The 20,106-nt window shown below is 45.0% G+C and overlaps 2 protein-coding genes across 2 annotated transcripts in view; both read right to left on the minus strand.

Annotated features, from left to right (window-relative positions):
• The window catches only part of VSTM4 (V-set and transmembrane domain containing 4), a 94,132-nt gene extending 92,653 nt beyond the window's left edge, over nt 1-1,479 (minus strand). The window contains exon 1 of the mRNA XM_056130476.1: nt 1,366-1,479. Within this exon, the coding sequence (XP_055986451.1) occupies nt 1,366-1,420 (55 nt within the window). The 5' untranslated portion in view covers nt 1,421-1,479. The remainder of the gene's footprint in view (nt 1-1,365) is intronic.
• Nucleotides 1,480-1,995: 516 nt separating this feature from the next.
• FAM170B (family with sequence similarity 170 member B) lies at nt 1,996-19,590 on the minus strand. Its single transcript, XM_056130436.1, has 4 exons — nt 19,482-19,590; nt 17,439-18,099; nt 3,779-3,813; nt 1,996-2,153 (listed from the first exon to the last, which is right to left on the minus strand). Exons 1-4 carry the CDS (start codon nt 19,588-19,590, stop codon nt 1,996-1,998), a joined length of 963 nt encoding a protein of 320 aa, XP_055986411.1.
• Between the last annotated feature and the right edge of the window lie 516 nt (nt 19,591-20,106).

The raw sequence follows: 20,106 nt of genomic DNA on the forward strand, positions 1-20,106 counted from the left end.
TTAAAGTCTTGGACGTGGAACTCAGCATCCTCAATCTCTCCCTGAGGTTTCTGGCAAGCTTAATCAAGTCCATTTGTAAATCACCTAACTATATGCACGGTTGCCTTAGTTTTGAAAGAGGAAACCTCAGTTTCCCCTATCTCCGTCCCGTAGTTGAAACATTCTAACAAATTCCTGGGTTCTTTCTGAGAATGGGAAGTTAACAGTTTCCCAAGATCTTAGATTCTGCCTGGAACTTTCGCTCACAGGAAATGAAAAGATAATGGGCAATATCTAGGCCAAGGATCAGAAAGACAACCTAAAAGGCCCTAAACTAGCCAGACCAGCTTTATAAAACCCTAGCATTCTCTGTAACAGTCTTGTCTCTTTGGATGTTAATCTTATCACTTGAAAGACTCAGTTTTCCTATAAAGAACCCCCCACCACCAAAAAAAAAAAAATAATAGAAGAGCCATACTTAACTTGGTGCTATACTGAGTTCCTCCCTGGCTGGGAAGTTTCTCTTCTACTTCCCCATAAACTTTTCTAACTTCTAACGCTAAGCATCTTCATTACGCGATACTTCCATTCCTTAAAGCATCGAAGGACCTGGGAGCCGTGGACAGAAACCAGCCTTCCCAGCTCCCGCAGGAGTTCCGCTTGCTTTGGAGGGGTGTGATTACCGGAGATAAAGGAGCACCATCCTGGATCGCCCACAGACCCCCAGTAAATGTGGACGCCGCGGGTCCGTGTGTCTATTACCATGATGATCTCAGCCGGCCTGACTCTCCCAGTCCCAAGGCCGGCAGCCTTGGAAGAGAAACGTTTCAGCAACTTAGAGGCGAGTTGCAGAAACTCCCAAGAGAAGTCAGAAGCGTAGGGGGGGAGAAGCTGCCCTGAGACCAAGGAGGGCGGGGGCGGGGATGGGACGGGGGGCGCGGGGCTTTGGCCTGGGGCATCCGGCCCCCGGGGCACCGATCTCTGCAGCCTCGCGCCCCCCACCCCCCAACGCCCCCCGCCAGGTGCCCGGCGTCCCTGCCACCCCAAGGAGGGCAGCACCCCTCGCGGCTGCCCCGGCTGCCAGGGAACTCTCTGCGGGAGCCCGGGAGAAGTTGCTGCCGGCTCTGACCCGCCAGCACAGTGGGGGAGATTCGAGCAAACAATCCCCCACGAGGGCTGGCGCCGTCCTGCTGACCTCGCCCCTGTCCCGCCGGGGCCGCCCCGCAGCCGCGCAGAGTTGGGGACGCGCGGGGAGGGGGCGGCCCGCAGACGGCGGGGCCTCCGGGCCAGGCCCGAGCCCCGAGCGCCGAGCCCCGGCCTCCCCGGCGCAGGCTGAGCTCGCCCACCCGCCTGCCCGCCTGCCCGCCGCCTGCCCCCCGCGCTTACCCGGCGCCGGAGCCCGCGCCAGCAGCACGGCCGCCACCAGCGCCGCGAGCCGCATCTCCCCGCCGCCGCCACCGGCGCAGTGACGCGGGAGCGGCCGCCGCGCGCCCGTCTCGCCGCCGCCCGGCCCGCCCCGCGCCCGCCCCCCGCCCCGGGCCCGCCGCGTCCCTGGCCCCGGCCCGGCCCCGGCCCCGGCCCGCCCCTCCGGCCGCCCGCCCCCTCTGCTGTTCCCGAGCCGCTGGGGCGGGGGCCACCGCTTGGCTCCTCCACCCGTGGGTGGCTTGTTCCCACCATCCCCATTTCACCGACGAGAAAACTGACGTTCAGAGAGGAGATCGCGGCAGGGAAGGAATACAGGACACTGCCCCCTGAGGGGGCGGTGGGTCTAGGGGACAGGGGTTCGGGAGGAGGGACACCCATCTATGCTCAGCTGTCCTCCTCCTGAGGCCCTGTCACCTACGTTCCTCTGCGCTGTGTCTCTGGGTTTTGGCACTGAGAGGCCCAAGGACCACCCTTCATCTCCACATGCCTGGGTTTCTTGTTGAACGACAGGACAAAGGGAGATGCTTGTCCCTCTGTCCCTCCGGGGCTAGTTTGGAAGATCGGGTGAGATACGCCCAGCTACAGCAGAGACTACCTGTCAAAGCTCCCTGAATGAACTGGAGGCAGGGCACACCGGAGAGTGTCTTTTCCTGAAGGTTCTACACCTGAGGGCTTAGCATCCCGGAGGATCTCTGTATCTAGGTGTGTGGGTGGCTTCTGTAAAAGTGGTCCTGCCTCCGAGCGGATCCCTGGAGGAGGATAGAATAGTGATGAGGAGAAGAGGCGTGGAGAGAAAGGTGCAAATGCCTAGCAATGCCACTGTGTCTCAGAGGAACCATTGGCCTCTGCCACCCCAAACGATGGTGCCACCTTTTTTGATGCCTCCAAAGCTCAGGCATTTCCCAGGCTCCCCAGACTGCCCTTCTAGCTGGAAGATCTGCCCAGGAGCAGGACCCTGAAAGGTCCCATGCGGACAGCTGTTTAGAATGAACAGCTTGGATCCCCAGGTAGATTGGTGAATGACTGGCAGCAAACTCACTGCAAAATTCTTGGATCTGATGGCATTAACAGGACGTTCAGGGGTCACAAGTGTCCCACTGACTCAGACTTCCAAGAGACTTCCAGACCTGTACATGGAAGCCACTGGGCAGGAATGTCTAAGCCTCAACCCTGTTCCTGGGAGATCTCGGATGAGAAAACCCATGTGGGGCTCTGCGTGTTCTATCTGAATGTGGATTCACACCTGCCAAGGGGAGCCCTGATTCTGAAAGCGCACTCAGTAGCAGCTGGAGTTCCCTGGCAGAGGAACTCCTCTGAACATCTTTTTTTCCAGATGAAGGTAACATATGGGGAGCGACTGATCAACCTTTGTGTTTGCAATGGACAGTGCCAGGCAAAGAAGTCCTTCACACATGCTGGACACTCTGGGAGAAGCACTTTCTGCTTTGGTCATTGCATCCTTTCCAAGCATTAGTCTCCCTTTCCAGAAGCAAGCAGACATTTAACCCAGAATTCAACCTAAGTTCCCACCTTTGCTTAAGTTTCTCATTGTCAGAAAGTAGAACTACAGAAATTGGGGTCTGGTAAGTGCTTTTCTGACAGTTCTTCAATCCACTGCATTGTTTTGTTTTCATCTATGTGCTGCTGAGTACTTTTCAGCTTTCAAATAATCTACCATCAAAGTAAGATCTTGGCTACATGTCACAGGAACTGGGGAATATAACCAGTCCCCAGGGAGACACAGGCAGTGACCCAGATAATCTGGGCTTCAATAACAAAGTCTTCATTCTACCACCTACTCCTTCACTGACAAGCTCGGGATAACATGCGAATTCTACATCAGCTTAGTTACCCATCCTCTGAATTTATTGGGTCTGTGTTCTGAGTTATAAAAACAATATAAACCAATTATAGGGAAAAATGACTTTTTCTAAAAACTTCTTGTCTGAGTTTCCCTGATGAACATTCGGATTGTTTTGAAGCTGACCCAGGCCCCTGTGAAGTCTTAGATACACAGAGGGGACTGTTCAGCAAATCCACATTTACCAGACACTGTGGGAAGAACCTTAAAAATCCCAATTCCCTCAAAACACCTGTGTTCTGTTATCACATGTGAGGCTGGGGAGTGCAGATCCCTTTTCTTCTCTTCGTTATTCAGTTGTCTGCTAAAATCTAAGTCTGACATAAAAATGTGGTGTGTGGTTTTTATAAGCAGCTTAATATGGCAATAAATATATTCTTAAATTAAAGTCATCTAGGAAAAGTCAACAATCCCCTACTAAAGTATGCAACAGGAGTTTGGCTGCGTTTTCAGTCTGGATACATACAAGAAAATTTTAAGACTACATTCTCCATCCTGCTTACCAGCATTTACCGCTGCAAGCAGTTTGCTGCATGCTTGAATTGCCACTAAAAGAGAATGAACAAAGAGAAAACCTGGGTTAAAGAGGATTTAGTTCAGCCGATAGAATGGGGCAGGGGTGGGGAATTAGAAAGCTGAGCTCAGCATACAAAGGCTGCAGGCATCTCATCCTTCCATTCAGAAAGAAACACTGGAAGCCACCAATAGTGACTCTTTCCAATCTTTCTCTGCACAAGGAGAAAAACATGGCACACACGGGTTTTTCCCTAGAGACAAGAAATGTGAAGTTGTGTGCCTGGCAGCCTGTCTTGTTAGAGAAAACTAACTTTTTCAACCCAGCCTTATTGGCGACTTTCACACTGTGCAGTGACTGTTAAGCTGATGTCAGGGACTCTTGCTGGCTGGCTGAATGCTGAAAGAAATGGCCCTAGAATTCTGGAAGGCTCCTGATAGAAGATATTGGGAAGAGTAAGGAATAAGGAAGTAGGTAGATTTTATCATTGACCACAACAGAGGCAGGCCCACTTTCTTTTCAGATGGTGCTGAAACCCTTGAGAGTGTAGATAACTTTAAACTGCATGAAAACACCGTTTCCCTAACTAGACAGAACCAGTACTGCTCCCAACCCTAGGAAGAGCCATGGGGGCAATAATAGCCTTGGGGAAAATTGAGGAGGAGGTGGAAAAGCAGCACTCCCTGTTTGTTTGCTTTTAAAAGGTAATTTTGGGTAATTACTGGGGCACAGTAATTTTGTTTCTCAGGAGAGAGCAGTAGATCCCAAATACATTTGGGATCCTCTGCCTTGAAGGGTGTTGGAAGGACCTGGAGGAGACAGTGAAGGCTTATTTTAGACTAGGGAATAGCATGGTTTTAGCACAGGACACAGGACTTGAAAGTTCCTGTGTGATTTTGGGAACCTAGAAAGTCATCCGTGCATAAATTGTGAGCCTCTCAAGTCCTCACACTGGATCTCACTAATTCCTGTGATCCACCTACCTGAGTCTAGGCCCTAGGTATGGGCAAAGTGGCAACTGGATGTTGGTGTGATGAATGTGGAGTGTTCCACAGGAGTACTCACAGGCTATGTTTCTCAAACCTCATCCTTTTAGCAGCCCTGAGGTGTTCCACACTCCCTAAAGCTTTCCATAAGTTTTAGGAAAACCTGGGGCAACAAGTGACAACACATGGGTTATCTAGATCAGCATCTTATAAACACCTAGTGCTACCTGATTCCTGGGTACCTGCTTGCATTTAGATTGGTAAGCATAAGTATACCTAAAAGGTAAAGCTTTGCATGTTTATTCTACCTATATTCTTCCAGGACCTAGTGTCATCCTGGCATATTCCAGTGAGGATGCACCTGTCCCAAAAGAAGCCACTTTCATTCAGTGACTTAGGAGGCAACTTGGTTTTGTAATCACCAAGTTCAGCAGTCACATAAAACCAATGTTATAAGGGTTTCCTCACTGTTACAGTTGTATTTAACAGAACTTTTTTCCTAGTTTAAAGCAAAATACTTGATTGTTTTGGGCTTATGTTGTTTAAGTTATTAGGTATGCAGAAAAACTTAACTCAGTGAAGGCTCTGTAAGAAAGGCTGTGGCCTTTAAAAGGCTGATACTCAAGTTTTCCAAATACTGTGTCAGGTCTGGTGATATTATGAATGAGCAGTTCTTGAATGATGTTTGGGCAGGCAACACAGAAGATCCATTAGTATAGCACCGTGTCTTTGGGCATTAACACTGCATTTGAGCAGTTTACAAGGGCCTTCTTTCTAGGTCTTGTGTTCTGCCCCAAGCCAGATAGCATGATTGTCACATGCACACATACAAGTCACACCCCCCCACACACATAAACTCTCACACATGCACACACAAGTAAATATGCACACCATATACACTCACATGCATTCAATCATACCATCAATTCATACACGCACATGCACTTACACATGTATTCATATATTTACAAACACACATGCACACAGGTTTGCTCATGGGGTCTGACTCCTGGCGCCAGGCTTTGAGCTGTAATTTGTTCAAAAATGTTATTTCCACTTCCTTATAGCTCAACATACTCAGATCATCATCATCCCTGTACCCAAAGCATCATCTCACTAAGGAAGGGTAACTTTTAGATGTTTAGGAGAGAATTAAAGAGAGCATACAATGTTCTCTTAACCTATCCCCGTACTACCACACCCTTATGTAGAAAATTCCTTATGCAAAACCCTTTCTCAAGGGTATGCAATGCATTCTGCACGCTCAGGGCCTGTAGGCAGCTGTGTGTTTGCTGAAAGTCAGCTACTGGTTCCCAAATGTATTTATTCCATCCCTGGCATCAGTGAGCACTGACTACTCACTGTGAGCTTGCTCTCCTAAGTAAGGACCTGGGAGCAGGCAGCTCCCCACTTGAAACCAAAGACCTTCTCCAGTATCTATATCAAATTGCTCAACTAACAATGATACCGTAGACCAGTGACTTAAAGACATTTGTTGTATCACAGTTCCATTAGACCATGGTCAACCAGAGATCAACTGGAGATTTAGGTGTTATCAGGGTGAATTATTTTAGCTCTATCCTTGGCAGGTAGAGGACCATCTTATCCATGTGCCTTCACATGGCCCTCTGCCTGTATGCCATGTCTTCCTCTTCTCGTTGTAGTCACACTAGTCATTTTGGATTAAGGAACACCTTAGTGACTTTACTTCTTAAAAATCAAATTAATTTACCTGTTAAAAGTATCTATCTCCTAACACAGAGACAAAAGTTCTTTCCTTGCAGGTTTTGTCCAACCCCAATTCTGATCCTTGGCACTGCAGATGGTCCCCTGAGAGTATCACCAGGAGTGATGCCTGAATACCAACAGATATAGCCATAAATCCAAAATATAGTAAGAAATGGAGGTTTAGCCTTCATATAGTCCCCACGAGATAGAGTTTGGGATTTCAATATGAAGTCACAATTTAATCTATAACAGAATCCATTCCTAAGCACCTATTCTGTGAAGAGGTTGCTGATTCCTGTGGAAAGGACAATCACTCAATATTCTTACAAAAATTTGATAGAAACCCTCCTCTTTTGCCTTGTAGCCTTTTACCAGGACCTCTTTATGATATAATATTTCCCTGCCAATGCATAACTCTTACCACAGCCATTTTTTCCCTCCTGTCTCCTATCTGCCTTTCTCACCTTTTCTTCAGACATCTGTAATACTTCTCCTTGGACCTGCAGAGCCTTGTTCATAGTCATTATCCTTTTTCTCATCTAACTCCCATAAAAGTTCTCTCCCAAATTTTTTTTCTCACATACAGCTTTCAACCTTTATAAGAAATGAGGACACCACACAAACACACACACACACACACACACACACACACACACACACACACAGTTTTGCAGTTTAACTATCTGGAGTTGGCTGAGTTCTCTTCCATTATCAAATGTTCTTAAAAATCAAAGCCTTTTTATTTCAGAAGAACCAAGAATTAAAATGTTAAGAAATAGGGTTTTTCAAGGGTGGTCTGCAAGGCCACAAATGTGAATGGAGAAGGTCTCCAAAGAGACAATGTTTGAATAGTTTATTAAATTTTTATGGCAAAAGTCATACTTTCTGGATATGAAGAGCTAAATATACTATAAATTACAAGAAAAATTTAATTTGACAAATCATTTTACCATTTCATTGTACTTGCAATATTTTCACAAATGTTTATCTAATGAATAAAATAGTTTACATATTACTTCATTATTACTAGTCACATTTAATACACAACAAATGTTTTTTCATCCTTCCTTTGGATGGTTTCAGGTGTTTGGCCATACCTGGCAGTGTTCGGAAGCCATTACTGACTCTGTGCTCAGGACTGTCCCCTGGCAGTGCTCACAAGACAGTATGTACTGCCAAGGATTTGAAACAGGGTCACTATGCATATAGCTTCATGTAAGGCAAGTGCCTTATCTCCCAGATTATCACTCCAGCACTTTCACATCCTTCCTATATGCTTTACCTCTAATTTTATGTTTCTTAATTGACTTACAAGCTTGCAAGATAGGCACATTGGAATTCTTGAAAATCTAGCTTTTTGTCCATTCTATGTAACACTTTGGCATAATTTATTAAGTGCAATTTTCATAACAATGTTAAATAAGCATTGTAAAAAAGAACATATTTTATCTTAATTTAATGGACATACCTGTGGATTTTTTGTCATTTAGTTTGAGATAAGTTTTCCATATCATCTGAAAAAATCTGTTTATGAAATTTATAATGATTGATAAAATTAGTACACGTATTTGTACATTAGAAGCAATTCATATTCCATAATATTTAATCTTTTACCACATTCAGTTTACTTCAACATATATTTAAAGTTTTGTAATAATCACTGTATATATTTCCAAAATTTTCACCACCCTGGGAAGAGACTATGAAGTTCTTGAGCTGCTTATCCATCAACTCTATATTGTCCTTTCAAATCTGAATGACAGTCTGTCTGGGTAAAGGTAAAGGTAAAGGCCCTCCCGTTGATCGTCGATTTGCTCGAGCGGGCCCAGTAACGTCTCCATTGGAGACTTTGTTGTTACTGTGTCTGGCATATCGAATACTCTCGGTAGCTTGCCGGGCTCTCCGAGAGGGGCGGCGGAGGAATCGAACTCGGGTCGGCCATGTTGGCCGCTTGTAAGGCGAACGCCCTACCCGCTGTGCTATCGCTCCAGCCTGTCTGGGTAGAGTATTCTTAATGAAGTGTTCATATAATTGGGTTTTGTTTTTCACTATATTCCACCATTATATTCAAATATGCAGGGTCTCAATTGACAAATCTACTCTGAATCCTTGTTTGGGAGGGAAGGGGGGTTTGGGTCAAACCAGGAAATGTTCAGGGTTTACTCCTGACTCTGCACTCAGTAGTTATTTCTGACAGAGTTTGAGGGATGATAAGGGATGCTGTGGCGCAAATGCTGGTTGGCCTTATGCAAGGCCGACCGCTGTACCATCATTCTGGTTCCTCTGCTGTGACTCTTAAGCAAGCACCTTTGTAATTTCCTTCTTTGATTTTGCTATCTCTATCTTTGACTTTTATAATTATGATGTGTCTTGGAGTATTCTTATTTGGATCTTTTATGGCTGGTACCATTCATATCTCATGAACCTGTGTGCATATACTCCTCAACTTCCTCAACTCTAGGAACTTCTTAGCTGTAGTTTCTTTGACCAGTTATTTTTTATGAGAATTTCCTTCCTGTTCTTCAGACTCTGATGATGCTTAGGTTGTTCCTCTTGAACTTATCCCATCGATCTCTCATCTTCTGTTAATTGCTTTTGAGAATTTCATCATATTTGTTTTCTAGAGATTTCCTGTGTGTCCTCTTGGAGCTCACTGATTTTATTGTCAATTGCCTTCCATTGAGTTATTTCACTTACTAAACTTTTTATTTCTATCAGTTTTGATTGTAGTTTTCTTGATCATTTGACATCCCATTACTTATCGATTTGCTCAAGCAGGAATGAGACTGTTTCTCATAAATATTGTTTTGGTGAGATTCAGCCGGAGTCCAACCTTTCCACAGTCACGGTTGAAGTCGGCCAGCGTTTGTGTTGCTTGGCTAATGTTTGGTGTCCTTAGAACGATGTCACCAGTGAAGCTGAGGTGGTGTAGTTGCCGACTGTCTATCTTCGCTCCCATTCCTTCCCATTCCAGTAGTCGCATGATGTTCTCCAGGGTGGCACTGAAGAGTTTCACTGAAATGGTATCACCCTGCCAAACCCCTCTCTTGACATGAATGATCACTTCCAAGTAGAATGGTGAGATCCTGGTAGTGAATCCATAATACCGCTCATGGAGGATCCTAATGTATTGAGTTTGAACGCCCTGTTTGGCTAGGGCTTCAATGACTGCTTCAGTCTCAACAGAATCAAAGGCCTTCTTTTAATCAATGAACATTAGACTGAGCGGCATCTTGAACTCTGGAGAAACTTCAATGAGTTTGGTTACTGTGTGGATATGGTATATCATGCTGAATCCTTTCTGGTAGCTGGCTTGCTTGTATGGTTGTCTTTCATCTAGTGTTCTGCCAATTCTATTCAGGATGACTTGAGTGAACAGCTTGTAGATGACAGACAACAGGCAGATCGGGTGATAATTGCTAATGTCGTCGATGTCTCCCTTCTTGTACAGTAGTACAGTCCTGCTGGTTTTCCATTGGAATGGGACCTTGCATTCAGACAGGTAACGTGTGAATAGCCGATCTAGTGGATTAATGAGTACTGGTGGCAGGTTATTCAGGTGTCCAGGTCTGACCTTGTCTGGGCCGGATGCTGTTCGCTCCTTTACCAAAGAAATGGCATGTCGGATCTCGGAAGGGAGAACACTGGGAACGACATATCCATTCTGCAATATTTGGTATGTGGGCAGGTGGATGTGGTTATCGAAGAGATCCGAGTAGAAGTCATGGATAATCTTCTCCATTGCCCTTCTGGAAAATGTGATAGATCCATAAGGATGTCAGAGGGCAGATATCTTGGTCTTGTAGTTGGCGGGCATTGCGGATGCTTTTCCCGGCTTCTGCCACATCTGCCAGAACTGATGCTCTTCTCTCTTTGAGGTCTTCCTTTATTGCTTCTCTGCATTGCTTTGCAAGCTCGGATATTTGCTTGCATTTGCCTGAGGCTTGCGCCAAGTCACGTTGGCGAATTAGCTCAAAAGTTTTCGAAGACAGACATCTTTTTGTGGCTATCTCTCTCTCAGCGTTCCTTGCACATTCATGGAGGTGCTGAACCAGTCCATTGTATTCCTTTTCAATGTTGTGAACAACAGCATCTTCCCTTGTTGCAGCAATAGTGCCAAAGAGGTCCCAGTTTGTGGTTATTCTGGGAGTTCTCTTCTTAGACTTTGCAGCCCTTTCTCCCTACTTCATGAAGTAGAATTTTGCATGAAGGAGACAGTGGTCCTATCCCATTTGGAATTTTGGGACAACAGCAACATTGGTCAGGCAAAACCATCGGTTGAATATGATGTGGTCAATTTCATTGTTGAACCATTCACTGGGACACTCCCATGCCCAATGTTTAGATCCATTCCCTTGGAACTGTGAGTTACCATGGAAGGTCTTGGTCGATGTGATGAACTCAGATAGTCTCTCAGCCTGTTCGTTCCATTCTGGGCCATGTGTCCCAATGTGGAGTTCTTCAGCTGATCTTCTCTGTCCTATTTTGGCATTAAAATCATCGACGGTGATCTTGTAGAAGGTGTGGTCTTTACAGAACTTCTCTAGCTCCATGTAGAACTTCTCAATTTCTCCTTCATCATAATTGGATGTTGGTGTGTGGTGACAACGTAGATAGAAACTGCCAGCAGTAAGCCACATCTATTCAAGTGTAATCATCCAATTTGGGTTGTTAGGCATTCGAATGAATCAATGCTCATGGCCAAGTTCGTGTTGACAAGGACACCCACACCTCTTTTGTCGCATGTTCAAAGGAACAGTTCTTCTCCAGTGAAAAAGGCATATGATTGATGCCTTCTTGTCTCAGTCAGATCGATGATGTTGGACTTGATCTTTTGCGTTTGCACCATAAGGCCTTCAATGGATGCATCCAATACCAGTGTAAGTGCAGTGAAAGTACAGTCATTTTTATCCTTCGTTTTGGTGGCCTAGTTTGGCCTTGAGATTTTATCAGCCTCTCCTTCCTCATCCTTCTTTTGCTGCCATATTGGTGGCTCTTTCAGGGTCATGGGAATGATACCCATTGTATTTACTGTTTTTGGCATATCGAATATGCCACAGATAGCTTGCCAGGCTTTGCGTGCGGGCAGGATATTCTCGGTAGTTTTCTTATATATGACTTTATGTTTTCTTGTATTTGTACCATTGTTTCTTTGAGCTCAATAAACATCCTAAACATGTTCTCTCTAAATTGCTTATCTGAGAGGTTATAGTTCTGGTTAGTACTGATGAAGTTGTCTGGACTATCTTCACTAAGTTTGATGGGGTACTGCACTGCTTCCTGGAGTGTGTCTTTCTGATGCACAACCCATTTCCTCCACCAAGGAACTCTGGGTAAACCAGCTGGCTGTTGCTTTCTTCCTTTCCTCTTGGAGCTATCACACTCAATTTTGCTGCTGCTAACTAGTTGTTCAGACTTTCATGTGGGGGTTCCAAGAAGGTTTCAATGTCATTGAACTGACACTACTCTAGTAGTAATTTAGGGTTCTATGATTTGTTACTAGTATGGCTACTTTTGTGAGTTTTTGTGGGATTAGGCATCACCTTAAGAAATCAATCATGGGGAATGGTGCCGCCAGCAGGTCAATCTGTACCTGTTAGGAGAGTGCATCAGCATCCTGATGGTGCCTTCAGACTTCTAGATACCCCAAAATTGCTGTTGTGCCTTTTACCAGACCCCAACAACTTGGGACAAAGTTTGCCAAGAAAGTAAATGGCCAAAAGTTAGGTATGTGGGAGACACACCCACAAACCACCTCTGGCTCAGCTATGTAATTGGAGGCAAGGCCTCTCTGGTTCCTGATCAAACTGTTCAGTCCCTGCAGTAAGTTACCAGTGCCAGGCCACACCAGGGGGGAAAGGGTCCTGTCCCTCTGCCTGCTCCCTTTGGTGGCTTAGTGGCTGCCATCCTCCAGAGGCCATTGGACAGTCAATTTGGGCCCACAGTGATGAGACATGCAGGGACTCACGGGATGGGGATGGAGCCGGCCCTTTCCTCCCAGCCCCCAGAAAGACCCCAAGTTGCCACCCATGAACAGCCTCTCTGGCTCCTGATCAAGCTGCTTAACGGCCATGATCCAAGAGACTCAGAAACAAATCTCGGAACCCAGTGAATTTTGGCAGAAATACATCTGGTCCCCACAGTAAGTTACCGGTACTGGGCCACCCCAGGTGGGAAGAGGTTTTGTGCCTTGGCCTTTTCCCCCTGGCGGGTCAGTGGCAGCCATCCTCCAGAGGCCATTGGAAAGTCAGGTTTGGACCCACAGTGATGAGACACGTGGGGCCTCATGGGATGGGGGTGGATCCGTCCCTTCCTCCCTGCCCCAATGAGACCCCTAGTCGCTGCCCACAAACGTCCTCTCTGGCTCCCGATCATGCTGCTTAATGGCCATGATCCCAGAGACTCAGGAACAAATCTCAGAACCCAGCAGGTTTTGGCAGAAATCCCTCCAGATTTAATTGTTAAAATTTTGGAATTCCAAAATTGCACGGCCACTACTGCCATGTGACATCATATATTATTCATAACCAGCAATAGAAAACAAATTGTCTATGGTTGCCTTTTCGGCAAATCTGAGTGTTGGGGTAAAATCCCAAATAATAATGTTGGTCTGGTGTCGAAATATTGAATCAAAGGAGAGAGAGAGTAATGTGGAAATCATCTGCCCCACAGGTAGGGGGAAGGTGTGGGATGGAGGGCATACTCATTTTTGTGGTGGAAAATGAGCACTGGAGAAGGGGAGGGTGTTTCATCATTGTATGACCGAGACTTAAACCCAAAAGTTTTGTAATTGCTCTCACAGTGATTCAATAAATAAATTTATAAAAAAGAAAAAAAAAGGTGTTCGTGCCTAATTCAGTCAACCTAATCAATGAATAGCAATACTACATCTAAAAAAAAAAATAATTAGCATTAGTAGTCATTTTCCATTTCTCTTTACCCCAAATCCCCTGCAATAATCATTAACTTGCTTTTGCTTATTTGAATAGTCCATATAGATACAGAATTTTACTTTTTTTTTTCCTTTTTGGATTACACCCAATGATGCTCAGGGGTTTCTCCTGGCTCTGCACTCAGGAATTACTCCTGGTGGTGCTCGGGGGACCCTATGAAATGCTGGGAATTGAACCTGGGTCAGCCGCATGCAAGGCAAATGCCCTACCCGCTGTGCTATGGCTCTAGCCCCTACATTACTTTTGTGTGAATTTTTCCACAAAGTAAGATTTCAGGGTACAGCATGGACCAGTACTGCATTCTTTTGATTATATACTGTTCTAGTGCATAAATATGCCATTATTTTTTATCCATTTGATGATGGACATGTTATTTTCTCATTTTTGCCTTTATGAATAATTTTATCAATATTTTTGTGTACTTTTGTATAAATACTTTTGAATGATCTTAATCACTGGGTTACATAAGTGTTTGCTTACCTTTTGGGTCACACCCGGCAATGCTTCTGGCTCTGCACTCAGGAATTCCTCCTGGTGATGCTCAGGGAACTATATCAGATGCTGGGGATTGAACCCTGGTAGGGCGTGTGCAAGGCAAACATTCTACCTGCTGCACTATTGCTTCAGGCCCAAGGGTCACGTAAGTGTTCAACTTGAGAGACTGACAGTATGTTCTTAAGCATCCCATTGTGTGTCTGTGTGTTTGTGTGTACAATTCTACGATCTCCCAATGAAAATAATTTGTCCATATCATCCCCAAATTTAGTGTCTTTTTAATTATAGAAATTTTAGGGGATGTGGAATGGCATCTAATAATGGTTTTGATTCTTCTTTCCCTGTGGACTAATAATGTTATGCATCTATTAATGTATTTCTTGGTCATTTGTTAAAACATGTTCACTCATATATTTTGTCCATTTTTTTGAGTTATCTATTTGTGATTGGCAGACAGTTGGACATTCTGGATAGTAAACCTTTATTAAATATGTTATATGCAACAGTTTTATCTTGTGAATTATATTTTATTTATTGGTAGTATAATTTGAACACAAGTTTTTAACTTTGATAAAACCCTACTTATGCACCATTTGTTTGCTTGTGATCTTGTTATATTTTAAAAATCACAAATCAAGTAACAAATATTAAGGCCTGTTTTTCTCTAAGGACTTCATACTTTTTTTTACATTTTGGTCTTTATCATTCTGAGTTAATCTTTATGTTGTGAGGTAAAGATCAAGCTCAACTCTTTTGCATGAAAACATAGTTATCCTAGCACCTCTTGATAAAACAGAATTTTATTTCCCTTAATTTTTTTGGCAACCTTTCTGAAGAGGATCAACTTGATATACCTGAGTTTACTTCTAAATATTATAATTTTACCATCTACCAAAATAACCTTTTAGTGTTTCTGAAATACTGAATCTTTCATATAGTTATAATATTTAATGAGTTAAATATTTAATTTTAAACTATATCTTCTTGAAATAACCCCAAATTGTTCATGAATTTATCTTCTTGTACTCTATTATTAGAGGTTTATAAGTGATGTTTACTTTTAGATCTTATGTTTCCAAACTTTATCATTAGATTCTTCTAAGTTTCTTATAGTTGAGTTCTTTTTCCATGGTTTTGGGAGATTGAAGGTCTAAACAAAATCTAAAATTCTAGATATAAAATGCTTAAGATTTCTCAAATCCTATCAAAGTTTCCTCTTACCCCACTTCTCCTCTTGGTGGAAGTCCCAGGTCCCTGCAGACATGTACTTAAACCTCACATGTATTAACTCAGGTGACTGTTTTTAGGGTGTTACTACACTAAGAATAATTTAATCCACTCCTTTCCCCATTCGTATCAGCCAAACTTCTTTCCCTTTGCATCACAACTTTGCTTGCTCAAGGCTGTTGTCATCTTTCATTTGTCCTGAACGCCCATCATCTTTCCCTGATCTCCCCAGCTGCTGCTACTTAATCCAAAGAAAATACAGCCTGCAGAGCTGACATGTGTTTGCTTTTCTAAATACTGTGCATCTGTCCTTATGTGAAAATTTTGCTTCTCAGAGTGGTGGATAGAGAAGAGATTCTGGAGCCAGGTTTCCTGGGTGAAATCTGACTCCACTGTACACCAGCTGTGTGACCTGCAAATTTCTCATCCTACTCGCTGATTAAAACAGCAAATCACAGGCCCTGTTTCACTGGAGTATGGTATGATATTGCATGATGTAGTGAAGAACAATGTACATACTTGAAACTATCAGAGTTTAGCACAGAGATGCTCTATGTCCTTAAAGGAAAGGAACTGCACTCGTGAGCAGGGCTCTTTTCTTGAAACACCACAATGACCATCTAACATGCAAATAACACGCTTCACATATGCTATTCAGATTCAGCCTGTCAACAGAAGCCTGTTTAGATGCCCTATCTTTTCTTATTACTGAATCAGTCTCTTCTCCCAACTGCATTATTCCCGTTAGTATATAAACTTGGTCACCCCCACATTTCTGCTGATTTTCAGTCATCCTGTTGCTCTTTTAAGAAAACTTGCAGTCAGAGTTGTCCTTTATTTGTCTTTGTTATTTTGTCTTGGCACACCCCTGACTGGTGTCCATCTGGCCTCTTCTCCTCTGGGTCCACGACTATTCTCATCAGAACCATCAGCATCCTTCACGTGCCCAGTGAAATGCGTCTCCTCAGCTCACTCCCTGCATTTGGCTCATACCACTTCAAAATGATCTTAATTTTGTTGACTGTGAAGAAAACTAAGAAGTGCACCCCCACCCTATGTCTCTTTCCTTCATAGGCTACATGAACTTGACTCATGTTCCCTTCTCCCCTTTGTGCACCCACTCTTTGGCTGCAACTGTGGTTAGATCTATGTGCTGTCAACCTCCTAATGTATGCTTCTAATTCAGACTTGCCTTCTGGGTTCTGAACCATAAACCACTTCCCACCCAACAGATCTACTAAAAATGCTATTAGAATCTTGAATTGACCATGTCCTAACTGACCCCTGTTATCCCTGCCCCTAGCACACAGTACATGTCCTAGGCTTCCACATGTCATACATACACCTATATGTGTTACATACATGTTTACATACACTAACATGCATGCACACTGCCAATCTTCTTCCAGAGCTTCTTCCTTTGCAGTACAAAGTTCTTATACAACCATGTCCACCATTCTCTCCTGTTAGGAGTCCAGAAGTCCATCTGAGCAAACTCCTTTGCTGAGCCTCCCCGCCCCCCTCCAACCAGACACACACCTGGATTCCAACACTTACCCATTGCCAAGTCTTCCAAGTCTTCTGAATCTACTCCCCACACATGGCATGGATGCACTCCGCTACTTTGAAACGTTACAGAGGCGATGGCTTTCCAGGAGCACAAATTATTCACCCAATGAATCTGCCTTACAATGTGGATCATTCAAGTTTAATCCCACGAAAATAAGACATAGAACTAGGGCATATGATATGGATGGGTTGCTAAGAATGGGGGTGGGGGAGTGGGGCGGGGAATAAGGCTGAAGCTTCATTTGCAGTCGGCCCTTATGTGAAGTCACAGCCTGCTTGATTCACCTGCAGAAACAGAAATCCCGTGGTCACATGCTCGAGAGCTTCAGATCATGCATTCGAGTCGGAAATACTTGAAGGCCACCGTTTTGAAATCAGGTTTCGAGGCCGATTCTGGATGAAATTCTGTGTTCCTTGGAAGGGGTCCTCCTCTCCTTCCTTTCTCACGGCCCTCCCCCACCCCGCCCCTCCTCTCTCTCTCCCTGACCAGGTGGCTTCCGCTCCTGCCGCTAGGGGAAGGAGCAACCACAGTTCTCCAGGCGAGAGCAGGGCCGGGCACACCACCGCCAGCTCACTCCTGCTGCTGCTGCAACTCGGGGCTGGGCCTGGGGCATTCACTGTCCTCCTCCGAAGGGATCTGCTCCTCCTCTTCCTCTTCCTCTTCCTCTTCCTCTTCCCCTTCCTCTTCCTCTGGCTCTTGCTCCTGCTCTTCACTCTGGGCCAGCCGTCTCTCCAGCATCTCCTCAAAGAAGATCTGGCAGCTGAAGCCCTCCTGGATTCCGTACTGGGCGTGCTGCAGCAGCGCCTCGAGGCTGGGGAAGACGCGGCAGCAGGCCACGCAGCGAAGCCCGTAGTCGGTGGTGACCAGCCAGTCCGGGGGCTCCCGCACCTCCTGCAGGCAGAACTCTAAGGAATCCAGCAGATCCGCGTCGTCCGAGTCCGTGTCGGTGCAGCTGTTGTTCTTGCTGTCCTCCAAATCCCAGTGCAGGTCGGTGTTGGATGCCATCTCGAAGGAGGAGCCTTTCCTCCGCTGCCTCCTAATGAACTCGGCCTCCCGGATGCGGGGCTTCTCGCCCACCGGCTGGAAGCCGTCCTCGGTCTCCCAGGCCACGGCCACGCCCCTCACGGTCCGCACGTGGGTGTAGAAGGCGAACACGCTCTGCTGCGGGCAGTCCTCGTCGCTGTAGCTGGAGGAGAAGCAGGACTGGTACTGGGAGTAGGACTGGTACTCAGAGGACGTGTCGGACGTGAGGGAGCTGCTGAAGCTCAGCTTGCTGCCCGCCCCGGCGGCGAAGATCAGGTCCTCCTTGTAGGGAATGGCCGGCCCTGGCTGCAGAGGTGACTTCTTGGCTTTTCGGGGCTCTGCGGTGGAAGGACACGTTTGTCAGCTCCACCACCCGCCTTCAGGACCCTCCCGCTCGGGTTGCCCTCCGGCAGGTACCCGTCTCCTCCCGGGGCCCAGGGTGATCATCAACGGGAGCTATGACGCCCGTTTCGCGGGGCAATCGAAATACTTATATTATACTATACATTAATTATACAAATAATGTATAAATAGATGTAGCTATAAATTGTGACTGTGATAAAGATCAAACCGGTTCTAAGTAGACAGATGTACTTATAAATTATGGATATGATGAGAAGGATCAAATAATGTATGGATGGAAGTGCCAAAGGCTTGACCGAATCCAAAAAAAGTGGACAGCTGGTGAATAGACAGATGGGTGCTGTTAGTTGGTATAAGGTCTGTGCTCTGTCCAAACATCTGCAGCCTGTCCATACAGTGTGATCCTATTCATTGATATGAAGGAATGAGCCGCCCGTAAAGGATGATCCTGGATGAATCTTTAATACATGATGCAGAGTAAAAGAAGACAGGTTGCCTTTAGGTGATGTTCTAGAAGAGCTAAAACTCAATGCAGAGAGGATAGATTAATGGTTCCCCAGAGGAATTGGAGTGAACTTTGGGAGTGATGAAATATTTTGCAGCATGAATGTGGTGGTGCTAAGGCAAATATATACACCTACTAAAAATCATTCAAGTTGTCTACTGGAATATCAGTGAAGCTTGTGTATGTAAATTATGCCTCAATAAAGGCTACATATGGATGGACAGGGCTTTGGCTAAGCTCTCTAGCCCCATCTTTCCTTTGACCATTTGTAAAGGGTCTCCATTTTACTCTGACTGACATCTCACCTGCTCCTGGAAATCACCATCTTTTATATGTAAGTGTAAGCATTTGCCATGTTTTGGCTCTTTTAATCTTAAAAATAATCTAGAAGGTAAACTGTGGAGATTTTTATTTAACAGATTAGGAAACCAAGGCAGAGACCATTTCAGTGACTGACAAGAATGTCAGGAATGGTGTCAGGTACTCAGCCCTCACAGCAGTGTTATTCTTTGCTGCTAGCTAAGTCACAGTGCTTCAAATAAGCATTCTGGTTTAAACTTAATTTATGTATTGTGGAGGTGTATATTTATATCACTGGTTATATCACAGGATTAACATGCTAATTCTGATTTTTCCAGTGCATGTTAAAATATATGATTAACATGCTACATTTTCATCTTATTGCCCCCTGAAATCATCTCATATTGCAACACCAGCTGCAGTCATGCTTAGCACCCATTTCAGTGGCTAACACACTTTCCTAATAGCACCGAGGAGCAACCCATTCCCTTCCAGCACCCTCCAGGACTTTCCTCCCCAGGGTCCCACCCTTTGCCCTTTCTTTTGAACAACCTGGCCAGTATATTTTCAGGCTCTCCTCTGTGGACTCAGGGCTGGCCATGCTGAGGTTAGACTCCTCTGGTGACTTTTCCCTATCTTGCTCCATTAAGTGGTGTTGCATGGTTTGATTCCAGTTCCCAAGGGGGCTCAGTGCTCCAGCTGTTTGGTGAGAGTTGGCTTGGGCTATGCTGAAGCCCTTCACTAGTCCCAGTCTGAGTGGTCACTGGGCTTCTTTGCTCACTAGGATCCTGGCTTTCTTCTATGACATCATCGATGACATTATTCTGTCTCCATGGCAAAGACAGCAACCCAACCAAGAAAGCAAGAGAGGATACCCACCCAGTCTCTTTACCTCATGGATTTTATCTGCTTTGTGTGTTATCAGGGATACATACAAATTCAAAACATGTTTATAGATATACACACACACATACCTAAGCATAGCATACAGCCATCAAAAACACTTAGAAACACATATATTCAGACACAAACATATATAATCACAGACACTCAAAGATAAACACTTAAATATTATATGTATATGCATATTTACACATTCATGAACATACACACAGATTCACACATAGAATTCACAACCACACACATGTTCACAAACATGTACAATCACTCCCAGTTC

The sequence above is a fragment of the Sorex fumeus genome, unplaced genomic scaffold (assembly GCF_029834395.1).
Source record: "Sorex fumeus unplaced genomic scaffold, SorFum_2.1 ptg000078l, whole genome shotgun sequence".
NCBI lineage: Eukaryota > Metazoa > Chordata > Mammalia > Eulipotyphla > Soricidae > Sorex > Sorex fumeus.

What these genes read in the sequence shown, in the direction of transcription:
- FAM170B (XM_056130436.1), bottom strand. Translation starts at nt 19,590, where the DNA reads ATGCAACACCACTTAATGGAGCAAGATAGGGAAAAGTCACCAGAGGAG. An exon ending in GCCCAGAGTGAAGAGCAGGA is followed by an intron (nt 3,814 to 17,438) that starts GCAAGAGCCAGA and finishes ATTCTCTTTTAG; the next exon opens with TGGCAATTCAAGCATGCAGC. An exon ending in GCAGCAAACTGCTTGCAGCG is followed by an intron (nt 2,154 to 3,778) that starts GTAAATGCTGGT and finishes ATCCTCCTCCAG; the next exon opens with GGATCCGCTCGGAGGCAGGA.